The sequence below is a fragment of the Neopsephotus bourkii genome, unplaced genomic scaffold, assembly GCF_033783945.1.
Source record: "Neopsephotus bourkii isolate Nb327-2 ecotype Australia unplaced genomic scaffold, CSIRO-AGI_Nbou_v1 NB_1350, whole genome shotgun sequence".
Lineage (NCBI taxonomy): Eukaryota > Metazoa > Chordata > Aves > Psittaciformes > Psittacidae > Neopsephotus > Neopsephotus bourkii.
The window spans coordinates 15,956-32,196 of record NW_026901829.1 but is presented as its reverse complement, the minus strand read 5'-3'; the positions used below and the strand labels follow the sequence as shown (position 1 = coordinate 32,196).

At 42.3% G+C, this 16,241-nt stretch overlaps 1 protein-coding gene across 1 annotated transcript in view; it reads right to left on the bottom strand.

The window, feature by feature from the left end:
* The window catches only part of IMPG2 (interphotoreceptor matrix proteoglycan 2), a 33,239-nt gene extending 17,443 nt beyond the window's left edge, over window positions 1-15,796 (bottom strand). The window contains exons 1-5 of the mRNA XM_061366720.1: window positions 15,706-15,796; window positions 15,153-15,244; window positions 11,935-12,096; window positions 1,998-2,056; window positions 578-595 (exon numbers count right to left, since the gene is read on the bottom strand). Coding sequence (XP_061222704.1) covers window positions 578-595; window positions 1,998-2,056; window positions 11,935-12,096; window positions 15,153-15,244; window positions 15,706-15,796 — 422 coding nt within the window. The remainder of the gene's footprint in view (window positions 1-577; window positions 596-1,997; window positions 2,057-11,934; window positions 12,097-15,152; window positions 15,245-15,705) is intronic.
* Window positions 15,797-16,241: the final 445 nt, after the last annotated feature.

Sequence of the window (16,241 nt, the reverse complement as noted above, 5' to 3'; positions counted from 1 at the left end):
CATTTTCTGTCCTGTGAAATTTTTAAAATCCTAAAGGAGGGAAATTTTGAATGCTTAACCTGCATACATCTGACAAAAACAAGTTCAGACTGATCCCATTTTCTGTAAGGAATGTTTATAAAGCTACTGCTAAGATGTGCAGTAGCAGAGCCAACTGCCTTTGCTGGAGAACTGTGGCTTTCCTATCTACTGTAATTTCTATAACAATAATAATCCCGTATCTAGTCAAGACTTTCCTGCAGATTAAAAAGACCTTTAGTCATCATTAAGCAATTTTGTTCTCTTCACAGAAGAGACTCCTTGCCCAAGTTAGCCCAGTAGCTTTTTCCCCAAGTGCTTTTTTTTTTTTTTTTTTTTTTTTTTTTAACGATTAGGACTTAAATAAGCAAATTGGGTTAATCCATAATCAAAACAGCTCAGTTACTTGCAGTTTCTGGTAGAACCCGCTCATAATGTTTACACTGGATAACTATCTTGTTCTACAGCCAAATGAACTATAGATCCCCAAACATGTATCCTTCAGCTAAACATCTTTCCATCTCTATTATAACACTACCTATAAAAAAGTTGTCTTTACCTGACCTCCTCAGGAAAGCTGAATATAAACACAAAACAAAACACAACAGCAAAACATGTTAAATCAGTGTTAATGTTTCCTTTAAGTCTTCTAACTTAAAAAAAAATTGCTTTGCTGTTTTACAGGGAACACAAATTTAAAAAAGCAAACAGCAAAATAGTTGTAAGTTCCATAGTTACTCTGCTACATACTGAGCTGAGATATTGCCTGTTGATCACAAGGAATCAGCAGAGCAGAGCTATCTCAACTTATTGCAAATAATGCAGTTACATTGCTGCTGGCACCAAGAAAATCAAAGCTGACTAAATCTAACTGAAGGTTTAGTTCACAAACATGGGGTTTTTTTGTCATGCAGAGCATAGGCCAGTGCTTTGGTACTTTGCGGGAAATATAAACCTTTTATTTGTCTTCTCAAATGAACCAAGGGCTTGCAGATATATTAGACTGCAGATACCAGAACAAAAGGTTTTGCGATCTTCCAGGCTGGAAACTGAACACAGTCCAGGGTTCCAACCATAAAACCTCTCTCACCATGGCTGTTTTGTTACCTGCATGTTTACCAAGTAGGATACTCCAGCTACTATGTTCTAAGAAACACAGTTTACAAAGTCTTAAAAACCACACAATTTGTATTAACTCATGAACAGTCTGATTAGATTCTGAAAGTTATATTCAGGAAAAATCGTAACTTGTGATTGAGGTACCCCAAAACTCAGACATCAGATGTTTGATACGTAATATGCAGGATCTCTTTCCCCTGAATTAACTTAAAATGTCATTCTGAAACACAAATTGATTTGAGGAAGCTAGTCTTTAAAAATAATATTATTTATTGAATATTTCTATGAATTATTATATTTTAGTAATTTTTATATAATTTATAAAATATTTAATAAAGAGAGTTTAAAATTGCATATCATTTGTCAGATTATTCACCGACTCACGTTTTGATCAAGGAGAGAAAGACATTTACATATCTCAAGTACCAATTTTCAGAGTCATCCCATATTAAGTTGGAAAAGAAATTAAATACACCACATTTTCCCCAGAAGGTTTCTTTGTTCATCCTTGTTTAATACTAGGACATGTCAAAAGTACTGAAGAAGTATCAGATTCTAATTTTAAATTAGAAAATATCACTTTTACTTTTAGGATAGAATGTTGAATAAGAATGCCTTGTCTTAAAATCAAGGCAAGCATATAATGAGAGTTCCTCTGGTGGATGCCAGGAGCAAAAAGAGACAGTTCGGTATTTCTATTTCAAGCTCTGTATAGAGAGGTACCAAATACGAAAGCATTTGTCCTACATCCTAGGAATTCCCATAGACATGCCTGCCATTTTTCCAAGTATGGTGCTAGCATATCACACCATCAGACATAACCAGTTTTAATTACCATGTATGCATCAGTATCTTTTTACCTGTAATCCAGGATACGGATGGTTTTGTATCCAGGTAGTCCTTCAAATACACTTTCAATCTATTTTGAGGAGAAAACAAAATATTAACACAGAAATTCCTCAACCTTACTCATTTAGTGAAAAATCAGGAAGTATTTTCAACATTTTCTAAAAATGTATCTGAGCTATTACAACTAATAGGAGAAAAACTGTTGAATATTCTCTCTCTCCTCATGGAAGAAGAGTTTTGGTAACATTGTTTCATTATTAGAAAAGTATTAAGAACAGCATCCAGCATTCCCCAAGAACTGTACAGAAACATTCAAAGGGAGAGGAAATCCAAAAAGACTGCAAGGATCTGCACTGCCCATAGCAGAAGATATTTTTCCTCCTATCTATACAACACGAACTTTTCTCCGCCCAAAATGTTTCCATTACTTCCCAAACCTGTCTGGGTTAAAAAGAATTTAGGAAAACACTTTGGACCTTAGCAACTGAAACAAGAAGAGCAGTAGTCACTGTAGGAACAGGGACCTCTTGGACTCCAAAGAGGCACTAATGCATTAAATAGTGCAAAACACACCTCATCTTCATTGCCCTAAGTATACAAAGGGCTGAGGAGTGATTGGCAGTGCTACTCAAAAAAAAGACAAATGGGGGCAGCAATATGGCAGCACATCCAGCCTTAGTTCAAATAGTCAACTGTGTTGTACGAGACAAAAAAACTCAAGAAATAGAATATTAAAAGTCCATGGTAGTTTGGGTTTGGTTTGTCTCCCTCCCAAAAGATCCTTGCCAGTTAAGGATTATTTTTTACTCCTCAAATTCTTCTTCCCCTCCCCAGTCTCCCTCTCTATTTTTAAACTCTCTAGTGAGACTTAATCAATCGAAGTGCTGCTGACTTTCTGTTTTTTCAGGACATTCTTCATCCAAGCACAGAGAAAACCAGGCAAAGGATCAAAGGAGTGGAACATCCATGTGCCAGGTGGCCTCTGTCCCATCTGGCATTTCTTACACTCTACAGCATTGCTACTTGGCCACACAACTGGGAAAATTAAGATGTCTAGCCTATGGTAGCAACTTCTGACAGTTGGAGTGATGCTTTTTGGCTGCAGTGAAGAGTACATCTCTTTCCCATCTGGCCTACAATCTGGCATAGGTTTAGCCCTAGTAAAAGGTATTCAATAGAGAACCCTGACTAGACGGCACTAAGAAAGAAGCAAAGCTAGAGAAAAGATAAGCTTCATAAGGCACCCTGGGTGCCTCTCTCAGGAGAAAGGAAAGACAAACTCTGCCCCAAGAAAATGATGGTAATTAAATTACAAAAATTGACGAAAAAAAAAAAAAACAGGAAACAATAGGGAAATGAAAGTTAGGAGATGGCAGTATGATCATACTTTAAATATATTTTTGTGTATAGCTGGGCCAGTAACTTTGTTTGCAATTATAACAGTAAATTTTAATTAAAATCAAATTAACTTGAAATCAGGTTTTAATCATGCATATACGTGTATATATATGTGTATGCACATATGTATTTTTCCTTTAAGTAGGTGCCTAACAGTCTAATCCATAGATCATTCCCACTGACTCCAGTGGGATTTAAGGATGCATTTAAGAACTGGCTGGAGGATTTTAAAATGTGATCACATGCATTGCTAATTCTGGGCATAAATAAGAAGCAAGAGGTGTCTTGGCAGCCTAAATTTCAGAGAGCCTCTCACTGCAGTGCAGAATGATTCTTTTGAAGAAATGTCACTCCTGAGCAGAAATAATGAATGAGTTTTGCTATTTGCCACTTCTTCTGATTTCCTCATCTATCACCTACTCTGGATAGACAGATTCTCTAGAATGATGCCAGAGTTTCTTCTGCAGTCCTAACTCCGGCCACTGCAATCATTAAGATGTCCTATATCCCATTTCAGATCATCTCCTATAGAAGACCCAGAACATGCTGTTGTCGTTTAAGCCCAGCCGTAAATCAGAACCATGCAGTCTCTGTCTCACTCCCGCCCTCCCCACACCCAGCCCCCCACCCCCACCCCCTCGCTGCTCCTGGAGGGATACGGAGGAGAATCGAAAGAATGTAACTCCCACAGTTGAACTAAGGCATAACACAAATCACTACTGCTACCACCAATAATGATAATGATAAGGGAAATAACAAGGGAAGCAAATAAGACTGCTCACCACCCGCTGACCAATACCCAGCCTGACTTCAGCAGTGATCTAGCCCTTCCAGGTAACTGCCCCCTTCTACATCCTGGGCATGACGTGCTGTGGTATGGAATACCTCTTTGGATAGTTTGGGTCAGGTGTCCTGTCTCTGCTTCATCCCAGCTTCCCCTCCTCCCTGGCAGAGCATGAGACTCAGAAAGTCCTTGGTCAGAGCAAGCATGACTTAGCAACAACTAAAAACATCGGTGTTATCAGCGCTGTTCCCAGGCCGAAAGTCAAAACCACAGCACTTGCATCAGCTACTAAGGAGAAAAATGACTGCTACTGCTGAACCCAGGACAGTATCCACCCCTTATTGCATACCATTCATGTCATATTCAGATCCCACATTTTCAATATACCATCACTCTTATATATATACATATCTATATATACATCCGCAGAGAGAGAGATCATTCCTTAGTGGATGGACCAATCTCTATAAAGCTGCCGAGTCCATTCGGTCCATAATGTGAGGCTCCATCTCTTATAACAGTCTTTCAGAGCAGAAGAGGCTGTGTGCAGTGTTGGATCATTGCCTGCTGCTGCTGATCATTCCCTTACAGCAGAACTCGTCTGGTTTCATCAAAGTTTGTTCTTTGCTGGAATGATGGTCGGAGGGAAGTCAAGGCCAATCACTGGTGACCTGAGGACATCTGTTTGGTGGGCTATAGAAGTGCTACATAGCAGGCAACAGCATACAATTGAGTTCATTGGCTGTTTTCCCCTAAAATCAAATCCCCTTGAGGTATACATCGGAATTCCCCATTTTCCCGCATTACCCACCAAATATATCTGGGTTCCTGAGCAAAAGCAATCCCACAAGTAGGTTTGCCTTTACCTGAAGCAGGAATAACCAAGACTGTCTTCCCCAGCAAATTCTTTATGTGCACTACAAGAACTTTGTCCCCTTCTAAGTATGCAAAAGTTCTGAATGGACTGGGCCAGCCCTGTTCGCAGATCCTCTGGTGTTGACCAACCAGGTGACCTATGGTAAGTGTGTATCCCAATGTTTAAAAGTCCCACCACCCATTGCTTTCAGTGTAGTTTTTAACAGCCCATTGTACCATTCAATTTTCCCAGAGGCTGGTGCATGGTAGGGGATGTGATATACCCACTCAACACCATGCTCTTTGGCCCAAATGTCTATAAGACTGTTTTGGAAATGAGTCCCATTGTCTGACTCAATTCTCTCTGGGGTGCTATGTCACCACAAAATCTGTTTCTCAGGGCCCAGGATAGTGTTCTGGGAGTGGCGTGGGGCACAGCGTATGTTTCTAGCCATCCGGTGGTTGCTTCCACCATGGTAAGCACATGGTGCTTGCCTTGGTGGGTTGGTGGGAGTGTGATATAATCAATACACCAGGCCTCCCAGTATTTGTACTTCAGCCATCATCCTCTATACCAAAGAGGCTTTAACCATTTGGCTTAATTCCAGCACATGTTTCACACTCATGAATAACCTGGGCAATAGTGTCCATTGTTAAGTCCACCCCTCGATCACGGGCCCATCTATATGTTGCATCCCTGCCCTGATGGCCTGAAGTGTCATGGGCCCACCAGGCCAAAAATAATTCACCCTTATGTTGCCAATCTAAGTCCATCTGAGCCACTGCAATCTTAGCAGCTTTATCCAATTGCTGGTTGTTCTGGTGTTCCTCAGTGGCCTGACTCTTGGATACATGAGCATCTATGTGGCATACCTTCACCACCAAGCTCCGCACCCAGGCAGCAATATCTTTCCACAGTGCAGCAGCCCAGATGGGTTTACCTCTGCGCTGCCAGTTGCTCTGCTTCCATTGTGGCAACCACCCCCACAGGGCATTTGCCACCATCCATGAGTCAGTATAGTGATAAAATACTGGCCACTTTTCTCATTCAGCAATGTCCAGGGCCAGCTGGATGGCTTTCACCTCAGCAAACTGATTCAATTCACCCTCTCCTTCAGCAGTTTCTGCAACCTGTCGTTGAGTACTCCATACGTCTGTCTTCCATCTCTGATGCTTTCCCACAATATAGCAGGACCCATCAGTAAACAAGGCATACTGCTTTTCACTTTCTGACAGCTGATTATATGGTGAGGCCTCTTCAGCACCCATATCACCTCCTCCTCTGGTGACATTCTGAAATCTTTGCCCTCTGGCCAGTCCATGATGAATTCTAGAATTCCTGGATGACTGGGATTTCCTATTCGAGCTCATTGTGTAATTAGTGCAGCCCATTTACTCCATGTAGCATCAGTTGCATGATGTGTAGTGGAGACCCTGCCTTTGAACATCCAGCCCAGCACGGACAACCACGGTGCCAGAAGAAGCTCTGCTTCAGTGCCAGTCAATCACTTCTGAAGCAGCTCGAACCCCTTCATAGGCTGCCAGTATCTCTTTAACAGCTGAGGTATAGCTGGCCTCAGATCCTTTGTATCCCCGACTCCAAAAACCAAGGGGTCAAACTTGAGTCTCCCCTGGAGCTTTCTGCCAGAGGCTCCAGGTAGGACCATTGTCCCCAGCTGTGGTGTAGAGTACATTGTTTACATCTGGCCCGGTCCGGACTGATCCAAGGGCTCCTGCATGAACTGTATCTCATTTAATTTGTTCAAAGGCTTGTTGTTGCTCAGGGCCCCATTTAAATCATTCTTCTTCCCAGTCACATGATAGAGAGGGCTTACAATTGAACTGTAATTCGGTATGTGCATTCTCCAGAACCCCACAACACCCAAGAAAGCTTATGTTTCTTTCTTATTAGTTGGTGGAGACATTGCTGTTATCTTGTTGATCACATCTGTGGGATCTGTCTACGCCCATCTTGCCATTTTATTCCCCAAAATTGAATCTCATGTGCAGGTCCCTTGACCATACTCCATTTTATGGCAAAACCGGCTTTCAGCAAGGTTTGGATTATTGTTCTCCCTTTCGCAAAGACTTCTTCCGCTGTATCGCCCCACACGATAATGTCATCAATGTATTGCAGGTGTTCTGGAGCTTGCCCCTGTTCCAGTGCAGTCTGGATCACTCCATAGCAGATGGTAGGGCTGTGTTTCCACCCCTTGGGCAGTGGGTTCCAAGTGTACTGGATGCCCCTACAAGTAAAAGCAAACTGTGGCCTTCATTCCGCTGCCAAAGGAATTGAGAAAAATGCATTGGCAATATCAATCGTGGCATACCACTTGGCTGCCTTTGACTCGAATTTGTACTGAAGTTCTAGCATGTCCGGTACAGCAGTGCTCAATGGTGGTGTGACTTCATTCAGGCCACGATAGTCTGCTGTTAGTCTCCACACTCCGTTAGACTTTCACACTGCCCGTATGGGGCTGTTAAAGGGTGAGCAGGTCCTACTGATCACTCCCTGACTCTCCAGTCTATGGGTCATCTTATGGATAGGAATCAGAGAGTCTTGGTTGTTGCGATATTGCCGCTGGTGCACTGTTGTGTTTGCGACTAGAACTTGTTGTTCTTCAACCTTCAGCAACCCCACAACAGAAGGATCCTCTGAGAGACCAGGCAAGTGGTCAGCTATTCAATTTCCTCTGTCTCCAAAGCAGCAATACCAAAATCCCATCAGTACACTTTTGGGTCTTTGAAGTACCCTCTCCTGAGGGAGTCTTTGCCAAGCATGCATGGAGCCTCTGAGCAGTCACAATGGGGTGCTTTTCCCACTTCCCCCCAGTCAGGCTGATTTCAGCCTCCAGTACAGTCAACTCTTGGGATCCTCCTGTCACTCCAGAAATATAGACAGGTTCCACCCCTTGACAGCTTGATGGCATCAGGGTACACTGTGCACCGGTATCTACTAGAGCCTTATACTTCTGTGGGGCTGATGTGCCAGGCCATCTGATCCACACAGTCCAGTAAATCTGATTGTCCACATGGCTGGAGGCAGGGCCCCTCTAATAGTCATCACAACATTGGACACTTACGAATTGTTGATAGGGATTAGTCTTTATCGCAGAAGCTGAAGTAAAATCAGCTCTTCCACTCCATCTGTGCACTTGCTCACCAGAGACTGAAGCCACAGCATTCATAGGACGATCAGTCTTGGCCCTTGCTCTCCTCTTCAATTCACACACCCGTTCCTCCAAAACTGAAGTAGGTTTTCCATCCCACTTCCTCATGTCTTCTCTGTGATCCCGCAGGTAAAACCATAGGGTGGCCCGTAGCGTATACTTTCTATATCTTCTCTCAAGCAGTAGGACAGCTTTTGTTAATAGCTGAGACGTGTGTTGGTTGTACACGTGAGGAGCTGGATAGATCATATAGATAATCTGCCAGTTGTTTGAGGTCCTGGGAGAGTTTTTCCACAGCTGAAATGATGGAAGGGGTGAGATTGTCTTTGAACTTTTGGAGTTTATGAATCATTTCATCCACTGTTAGTGGTACTATGCCATTCCAGGTTAAGGTTGACAAGGAATGGGCATATGATGATGGTGCATTCCATGTAAATTTCCACCACATGGGTCGTGTACATTCAGCTTCATCTGGATCTATGGGTACATCCCCGTTATTCAGCTTGATGTGATATATCATCTCTACAATGGCTCATTCCCTCAGAGACTGGATGCCTTTCTCTGGAGTAGTCCACTTGGATGAGCGACTCATAACATTGTCCTTGTATGGAAACCTTTCTTTCACAGCTGCCAAAAGCTGCCTCCAAAGGCTGAGGGACTGTTTCTCTCTTGCAATTGCTTTGTCAATTCCCCCTTCTTTAGCAAGTGATCCCAGCTGCTTGGCTTCCCTACCTTCTAGTTCATAACTGTCGGCCCCATTGTCCCAGCATCGGAGCAACCAGGTGATGATGTGCACCCCTGATTGACAGGTAAAATCTTTTCGCATATTCCGTTACTTGGTTGAGGTCCGCGGTCGAGAAGTCACCTGTTCTTCTTCTTCATCATGTGATGATGACTCCTGATTAGACACTGTCCCAGGTAGAAAGTGCATTGCCATTGCTTCTTCATCTTGTTCCTTCATCTTTCTTGTCTTTTTTTTGCTTTTCCCCTTGTGTACAGGAGCAACCATGTTAGTATGAATTGGTCCTCCGATTTAGCTGCATTATTTGTTGTCAGGGTTTGGGTAGCTGCTGTACTTGTCGCTGGGGTTTACGTAGCTACTGTACTTGTTGCTGGGGCTGGTGTAGCTGCTGTACTTGGATTAGCTGCACTGTCTCTTGCGGTTGAAGTCTGAGTAGTTACTGTACTTGTCGCTGGGACTGGTGTAGCTGCTGTGCTTGGAGCTGGAGTAGCTGCACTGCCATCAGATCCAGAGACATTTTTTTTCCTTTCGAAGGTGCTGAATAGTGTTGAACCAATAGTGTAGACCAAGCCCCAGCACATTGCCATGATTTGTTCCTCTCTGATATGACCAGAATAACAACACACCTCAAGTGTTTTACTAATATTTCTGGATTTTGCCCTTATTCAGCAGTGAAATTGCAAAGCACTGGAGGGGCCTACTGGCCTAGATACTTGCCCGTACAATCCCACAAAACCTGCCACTCCTGACTGTCCAGCCTTGGGGAAAATCTCCTGGTTCTCCTATACTGTCGTCTAAACCTAGACAAGGTCCAAACCCAACTCTGCTCAGCTCTTGACACCAGACAAAATGATTGTGGATAAAACACACTCTGTATGTGTGCCAAAATGGTGATCCCCTTCACAATCAGCAGGCAGGTCTCAAGGGTATCTAAAGGCCATTCAAAACCTTCAGAACTCTCAAATGATGCTGTAAACGGTCTGCTGGGGGGGAACTGGGAGCATGAGGGAATGTCTCCTTCATGAATTGAGAACCCAAGGAGGAGAAAAAGATGTGTAATTGTTAAACACTTCTATTATATACCTCCCAAAGTATATAGGTGGTGACCACACTGGGAACACAAGCCAGATCAATTTCATGATCAATGATTCGATTGTATTATAAGTCATTACCATAAAGTACAATGAAACAAGAACCTTAGCCCAAGGACCCCAGCCGATAAACACTAACACAGCAAATGCCAGCTGTAAGTAAGGTACAACATGCTGAAACTGTGAGATCAAGAGCAACAACTTTGAGAGCCAATAAATCAGCATTGTGATGAGTGACTGTTAATCACGACAATAAATGCTCATCAAAAATACGATTAAACACACTTTGGTCAGATCTGTCATTATCTCAACCCTTCCTGCCCCACGTTGGGCACCAAAAAGAACTGTGGGGGGTTTAAGCCCACCCACAAATCAGAACCATGCAGTCTCTGCTTCACTCCCCCCCCCTTCCCCACTCCCCCTGGTCCCGGAGGGATGGGGAGGAGAATCGAAAGAATATAATTCCCACGGGTTGAGATAAGAGCAGTCCAGTAACTTAAGGTATAACACAAAACCACTACTGCTACACCAATAATAATAATGATAAGGAAAATAACAAGGGAAGAGAATACAACCACTCACCACCCACTAACCAATACCCAGCCTGACTTCAGCAGTGATCTAGCCCTTCCAGGTAACTGCCCCCTTCTACATCCTGGGCATGATGTGCTGTGGTATGGAATACCTCTTTGTTTAGTCTGGGTCAGGTGTCCTGTCTCTGCTTCCTCCCGGCTTCCCCTCCTCCCTGGCAGAGCATGAGACTCAGAAAGTCCTTGGTCAGACTAAACATGACTTAGCAACAACTAAAACCATGGGTGTTATCAGCGCTGTTCCCAAGCCGAAAGTCAAAACCACAGCACTTGAACCAGCTACTAAGAAGGAGAAAAATGACTGCTACTGCTGAACCCAAGACAGATGCCCACACAGGCAGATGCTGATGGACCTGTACGCCTTCTCCCTGCACTCCATGTTAATGCTGTGCTATACCTGAATTGCTCAAGCTGCCTTCCAGCACTGCCCCAGCACGGGGTGATGGCTCTGAACTGCAGTCAGTTCATGCCCTGGCATTTGAGAGGGCAGGCAGGCTGGTTTGCTAAGACCCTCAAATTATCTTTTTCACTCCCCAGTTTCAAACCAATTACATTATGGAATGCACAGAAATAAACTCTTTGACAGACTAGTCACTAGAGAGATGTTAGATGCATCTTTAAAATGTAAGATTGTCAAGTCCTACAACTTTAAGAACTAATGATGTTGCATCAAGTAGCAAACAATCTTGTCACATCTCTCTGGGTTTAGAAGCTCTACTGCTGTAGCACTGACAGGGGGAGGTACTGAACATTTTTTAAAAGATGGTAAGGCCAAAGTTAGCCCTGGTAGAAATACATCTTTAGAAGGACTCAAGTAAGTGGAAAGTTTTTTCATTTATTATTCTTTTGGTAACATGAGGCAAAGTAAATCAAGGAAATCAGAAAATGGGGGGGGGGGGGGGGGAGGGGGCAGGGGAGAATGAAAGAGAGAGCAGTTCTTTAGAAAGGTCCTCTTTAGAGTATATCTCAATTCATAATTTGCTGAACCTCCCAAAGTATTCTTTTACTTATTTGCCTGCAAAAAATTATAGCAGGCTATTTCATGAGAAACACAAAAGGAAAACTAGAGTAACTGGTCTTTGGTTACTGGCATTGATCACTGACTCCACACAATGTATGCCACTCTGCTACGCCAAAAAGGCCGCATGTGAGAGCAGCCTATTCTCATGGCAGATTAACGTTTTCCAGCCTGATTCAGGCAACAAAAACCCTACACTGGTTTTGCAGAGCCCCTGAGAAAAAGGCAGTCCTCACACAGGTGCTACTATTGCTTTGAAGATCCAGCAATAAGAAAAAGGAAGCCAGGGAAGGTAATGACCTGTGAAATGATTTGTTCAGAGAGCAGCTGACGTCTCAAGGCAGTTGGATCCTTTAGCTCCTCAATGTACGTCTCACCAAAAATCACAATGCTGAACTCGATCATCTGCTCAGTTACAGGTCTCACTAGTTTCTCATCCTGCTTCTTTATCTCATTATTGATCTGGAAGGGAAAAAAGAAGTGAAAAAACAAGAGGTGATTTAATGCCTTTATTTTTGTTGTTATTTTGCCTTTTGTTTTTTTCCCAGGAAATAAATCCTCATGACTTACCACAGACCAAATTCCTACGTGTCCTGGATTTACTCCATGTAAAAAGCATCCCTAGATCAGCTGCACAGGATGCTGGAACACCTAGTGTAGGTCATGCTTTGCCTAGAAGGGTTGTAACCAAGATGATCCTGAGGTCCCTTCAAACCCAGTATTCTATGATTCTATGATTGATTAAATGATATGCGTATGTACATATGGTCTGCCATCTGTCAACAGCACACTACATTCCCAAGCTTCAGTCCAAATATGTTTCTTACATGGGCCTTAAACTTCTCCCACTACTTCACACCTGGAGGTTTCTCTGGCTCATGATGGGGAAGAAAAGCTGAGCCTTCTCTATAAAATGTATGGACAGGAACACTTCAGGGCACTACTGGTGGGCTGCACTGGTGGTCATAGTACTTAATGACCTGAGAAAACCTCAGTCCAAAGCACAGCATGCTCACCTGCTTGCCTTGCACTGTAATGGAGTGCTAATGAAGCCTTAGGGACAGAAGCTGTAATTAATGATAGAATCAACAAAGCAAAACCATTCTTTGAGAGTTTGTGTATTGCAGATAATTCTATTTTCCATTTGCACATCTTTACTTCAGTGCCAGGCCATTTAGTTGACCTCAGCTACGAACAGAAATCCAGTTGTATGAGATGTTCATGAGGCAGTTTAATAGCGCAATTATTCAGACATTAACAGCAGATTTGAGCCCAGTCAGAAAGAGATCGATTTACCCCAAATTTATTCATTTATAACAAGGTTCCTACTTACTATTCCACATGGAAGACAAGTTACCTTTGCCAAGTTCTACATTCAGAACAATGCCCTGTGTTGTTCAACCTGAACAAGTGAAGAATTCCCCTAGATACACACAGTGGGCACTGGGAGATCTGCAGGGATCTCTGTTGAGCTGAAGTGATGGGCTTCAACTGATAAGTCAACAGTTGTTCAAGAAGCCCCACAGCAGTGGCTGCCCAATGCATCAGGGAAGCATGTATCTATCAATTGTGGGCACACTTGGGCAGCAGTGAATTCCAAGTTTTAATTTTATTTGAATGAATGAGCAACACAGGAGAGTACTTCCTGCTTACTTCCCTAGTATTTTACAACTAAGCGCGGTACTCCTTGTAGTATACTAAAAGACATGAGGAAAACCAGATCTTGTTTCATGGTTTTGTTCTAAAACAGAAAATTGCTATTTGTGGGGGAGAGAAGGGAAGGCTGGCTTAAGTTAACTTTAGCCAAATATTCAAGTGTCTTCGGCTATTTACATGCAGTTATTGCTTTGTCCCTATTAAAGAGAAAAAAAAAGAGAGCCAACAAAACAGACCTTTTTAGCAAAACTGCAGCCCATGTTACGTATGGTGCAGGAAATGGAAAAACTTTTCCCCAAAAAGCTTATCAGCCACCAGTGAGCAACTTACACATTGCTTACGGACCCGCTAAAAATTTTTAGTTTAGTTCTCTCCCTCCCCTCCGTCCCTTTTTTACTAGACAACATTTTAAGGACCATAATGAGGGGTACACTACTTAAAGCTACTTATCATTTGAGAGACACATACTTAGCAGGCATTTATGTGCTGCTACTATATAGCTGTTTGCAATGACATGTAGTTTCAATCATTTATCAGTCCTCCAAAACTAAAAGTACAGTCAACATCTGAGTGCAGAAGGTCTTTCTTGGTCATGTAATCTGCTATGCATTTTGGCTGCACAAAGCAATGATGAGGTGTGATGTAACTGTATAGAGTGAAAACCAGTGCAGTAGCAGCAGCAATCTGACTCTTGATTTCTTTCTGATTTACTGAGTGATCCCATTCTTTGCCCAGGCAGAAATACTTCAAGCAGTTCTGTTTCAAAAAAGAATAGAGGTGTTCATGGGACCAAACCACAAGCATTCTTGGTACATAATATAAAGTCAGACCCATGACCTGAGTCAGAAGCTGTCTGCCTGTTTCATATTCAGTATTTATTCTTGGAAGTACAATATCAGAGCTCCACAGTCAGCCCTGAAAGCTCTAGAAGAAAGTACAGTTTGGCCCAGCTTTGTTTCATGGCCATAGCAGGTAACAGAACAGTGTACAGTGAAACCCAGTACCATAAATCAGCTCCTACTTATATGCAGCATCAACAACTTCGTAACCTTCTCAGTAATCCACAAAAAAAATCAAGTTTATAAAAAAGCAAAAGCCAGCTGGTTCATACCACTGGTTTGCAACATTTTTTTCAGTCATGTAGGCCTATGAATGCTGAAGTTGGATCTAGAGTTTGGGCTGAAATGTAATTCAGAAAAGCTGTTTCCTGGAAACAAGTAGTTCTCTGGGACCTGTGTGGTGGTCAACACTTCTGGAAGCCAACTCACTTCTATAGAGACATTTTAAGTACTTGCTGAAGGTCTTACCTGTGTCAGGAGGTTGTTTGAATGTCAAAGCAAGGGTGACTGTAAGGTGAAAAATAAAACTTTGTCTATGTCAGCAGAGGAAAAGGAGCAAGAATCAGGAGAAATCTTCAAGGCTATTCAGGCGACCTCTCTGCTGTCCTACACAATTGTACCACATGGACCTGAACCCCCAAAACATTACTACAGCAATTTAAGGTGTGTTGTGTTTCCACAGGAATAATAATGCTCTGCATTCTTGGAGCTCACAGAAGCCCTAGACATTCCCTATCTAGCCCGGTGTCACTAACAAAATCCTCACCTGCTAGCACAACTGGTTTTCTCCCTGTCACTGTTGGGGAAGAGGCATTGCAAAGCTTCTGCAAAGGAAAAATACCTACCCCAGAAATTATTTTAAAACTTCCTGAAGTTCATGCCCTTCTTTTATGAAATCTCAATCTGTGTTAACACACTATGCTAACAACACCTTTAAGTAGGAATGCAAATAACCACAAACAGTATAATTCAGGAAAGGCAACAGAATGCTGAACCACAAAAAAAATTAAACAAGGCACTCACGTTAGTGTCTGAATCTTCGATCTCACGAATGGTACCAGCCACAAGAGTTTCAACAGAGATCTCATGTGAGGGAGAAACATTGGCAGCTGCATCTGAGTTTGAAAGAAAACAGTATTTTGTTCGGTTGTTTTTTATACTCACGTACCTGTATACACACGAAGAAGCAGTTCAGCAGGCACAACCCAACAGTAAAATTTGATTCCTACTCCCATAATCATGACAAAAACAACACAGGAAATACCTGAAGGGTCTGAGGAAAAGTATCAAATACACTAATTGGAATAAAATGCTAGTGTTCTGTCTGAGCAGATGTATTTTGGGGAACATGAAGTTAAGTGCAATAAAAAGTTCACAGAACTAATTTCTCAAGTACGATTTTTATAATTCATACAATAACAAAATAATTTCAGCATATAATTTGATCTCCATATCACAAACGGCATTATCTGAGATGCAGAAATTTACAGCTCTTTCTGAAACCCAAACTCAACTGATTTTCTCAATTCTCTAGTAATTCAGAATCAGCCTTGACAGGAGTTAGGTAAAAACTGACCTCTCAGTGTAGTAACATCAGCATCCGAAGCTGGAGTCGAGGTCCCACTACTGCTAAAGAAAAATACAATCAGAAATTGAAGTTTGGACATGCTGAGATGGATTTATTAGGTTTTGATTTATCTGTGATTCAGCTGCCACCCACAAAAGCACATTTGCAGAAGGAATTTGTCATGGTACTACTTTGCTTATAACCTCATAAAAATTAAACTTTGCAATATTTCAGTCCTGTTTTGCAACTTAGATATTGGGTCACTTGCATCACTCAACAGTGTGACTCTGGGGGTTGCTAACCACCTTATATTCCAACTGACTTGGAATCCCACCCAAAAATACATTTTGCCTCTTGCAGGTCTATAAAGGAATCAAATGCAAAGACCAGAGATAAAATACAAAGATAACCTCTAATATGCTATAAAATGCTCAGTCTTCAAAATACTCTCCAGTGCACTAAAACATCATAACTGTACTGAAATCACTGCAAGAAAATGGGTTCTTTTTATTGTGACTTTTACTCTGCTTATTTAGAAATCTTCA